Here is a 2280-nt window from a genome sequence, read left to right on the forward strand (position 1 = left end):
TGACATGAGGGTGAGTAATTAATGACAGAATTTTCATTTTTGGGTGAACTAACCCTTTAAGCTGCGTTTAAATGGGTCACGGCCTAACCTGGTTAGATCCTCCACATCTACCAGCATGGCATCCTGTTCCATGTGTAGTTCATCTCTCATGAGCAACAGCTGAACCAGTTCCTCATTCAGACCTGCAACGCAATTACAAGTCAAATCAACCTTGTTATTGCCATTACTAGAAAAAAGACTTTTGTCTTTCTGGTTGTTGCATAATATAACTACATACAAAAGAAGTATATATATATATATATATATATATATATATATATTATATCATTTGATATTATTTATATTTGCATTATTGCATTATTTCTTTTTTTTTTTACACTAAGTACACACAGACACAAAAAAAAATCTTAAAAAATTATGAAATGACAAACTGGGTGCTTAATTGGAATATTTCTGTCTGCTGCCTTTACCTTGTATCTGAGAGTGTAGGTCATTGGTGATGACCTGTAACTGTCCAAGACTCATGTCCCTCAAGTCCACAGGCCTCAGATTCCTCTTCATTAAGCTCTCACTGATGTGTGGCAGATGTGGTAACTATAACACAAAAAGTTAAGTGATGTTGAATGTATTGATTTTTGTTTTTCTTATTAGCAAGTGCTCTGAGATGAAGTGAAGGCTCTTGCAGCCTGCAGGGGGAATAAAACAATGCAACACTATTCTTGGATTGTTTTCTGACTGACCAGGTCTGCCACGGGGGACCTGCGGTGTAGCTGAATCTGTCTCTCCACCTCCACCTGCATGCGGGCCATGGGACGGGCCAACGCCAGAGCCACACGGGCCTCCTCCTGCAGCCGCCGCTGTAGCCGCCAGAATTCTGAATCCTCTGAATCCAGGTCTTCCTCTCCTGTATCCCGGTCAGAGAGAGAGGAACTCTGTTTACTCTATAGTGAGACGGGGCAAAAAAAAACAAAAACAAAACGGTGAATTAAATCACATCATTTTATCACAGTTCCAAAATGTATACGCATTTTGTTTAATATACGTTAAAAATCTAGGGTTTATACCATAGGTGACAATGGGGTGTCCAAGCTGGTCTCTGTTCTGCTGTCCTCTGCATCACTGTCCCTGTCACTGCTGCTGTCATTCACAAAGCACATCTGTAGATTCACCCCATTCTGAAGCCTATAGTGACAGTGCAGTGTGAAAAGATGAAGGATTGATTCATTATTTATTTATTTGTTTGTTTAATTTGAGGTTTTATTTAATTTGAGATTTTTTTTTTCCTTCAAAATTAAGAGTTTGTTTCACTGCTTTTCATTGTATATTCAAGATTTGGTAACAGTTTATAATAACTTTCATTTATAAATCACTAACACAAATTATATAATGCTTAACAGATCATTCGTTAATATATTATATTCACATAGTTAGAAATATGAGATAATGTTCTTGTTAATGTTTACAAATGAACTTAACTAAACTAAAACATTACCTAATGATCAACATATGATTATTTAATGTAAATTGAAATGCTTACAAATGTCAGTGATTTTCAGTTCATATGTTCTTCATTTGTTGGTCTTTGTTTGTTGTGTAGACCTATGAATTATTTGTTCATGTATTTGCAGTACCCAATCTAAAGTGGAAATTATTCATTATTTACAAACGTTTATAAATGTTTACTAATCATTAATACCTTTATGAGCAGTCATCTCAATGGCAAAAAGTGTCCCGAAAGACCTGAATTTACCATATTCACACATCTTTACTAATCCTTTATTTATCATTTGTTCATGTTTTTGCAGTAGCCAATCTAAAGTTGAAACCATTCATCATTTGTAAATGTTTATAAACAATACTAATCCTTTAGTATCTTTATGGGCATTGGACTTTTTGCTAATGTAATGAGGTTTGTGTGAAGGGTGGCTGGTTAAGTTTAGCTAAATTCTTGCTAAAGACGTAACAGATTGTAATTTTGGTGCAATAAAAATGTTTTTATTGCCTCAACACTCACATTACTACTCTTCAGTATATCATTAAACAGGATATTCCTTGAATCATAAATAAACAGGAGAAAACAAATCATTTTTTAAAAGAAAATAATTGTTCATTTATCAAAACAATATAATATAAACAAATTGAACAGTGTTCCCTTATAATAATCAAATTGACCCCTGTACACTGTTGACCCTTTAACCAACCCATAAACCTACCCATACCACCAAACCTGTCCCTAACCTTACCCGTATCACACCTCAATAGCAGCAAAAGTGTTGTGCA

The 2280-nt window shown here is 34.8% G+C and overlaps 1 protein-coding gene across 1 annotated transcript in view; it reads right to left on the reverse strand.

Annotated features, from left to right (window-relative positions):
* Positions 1–2280, reverse strand: part of LOC107747506 (schwannomin-interacting protein 1-like) — an 11695-nt gene that overhangs the window by 1446 nt on the left and 7969 nt on the right. The window contains exons 3-6 of the mRNA XM_016562040.1: positions 1065–1182; positions 741–941; positions 471–594; positions 89–182 (exon numbers count right to left, since the gene is read on the reverse strand). Coding sequence (XP_016417526.1) covers positions 89–182; positions 471–594; positions 741–941; positions 1065–1182 — 537 coding nt within the window. The remainder of the gene's footprint in view (positions 1–88; positions 183–470; positions 595–740; positions 942–1064; positions 1183–2280) is intronic.

The sequence above is a fragment of the Sinocyclocheilus rhinocerous genome, unplaced genomic scaffold (assembly GCF_001515625.1).
Source record: "Sinocyclocheilus rhinocerous isolate Xijiao unplaced genomic scaffold, SAMN03320098_v1.1 scaffold48, whole genome shotgun sequence".
Classification (NCBI taxonomy): domain Eukaryota; kingdom Metazoa; phylum Chordata; class Actinopteri; order Cypriniformes; family Cyprinidae; genus Sinocyclocheilus; species Sinocyclocheilus rhinocerous.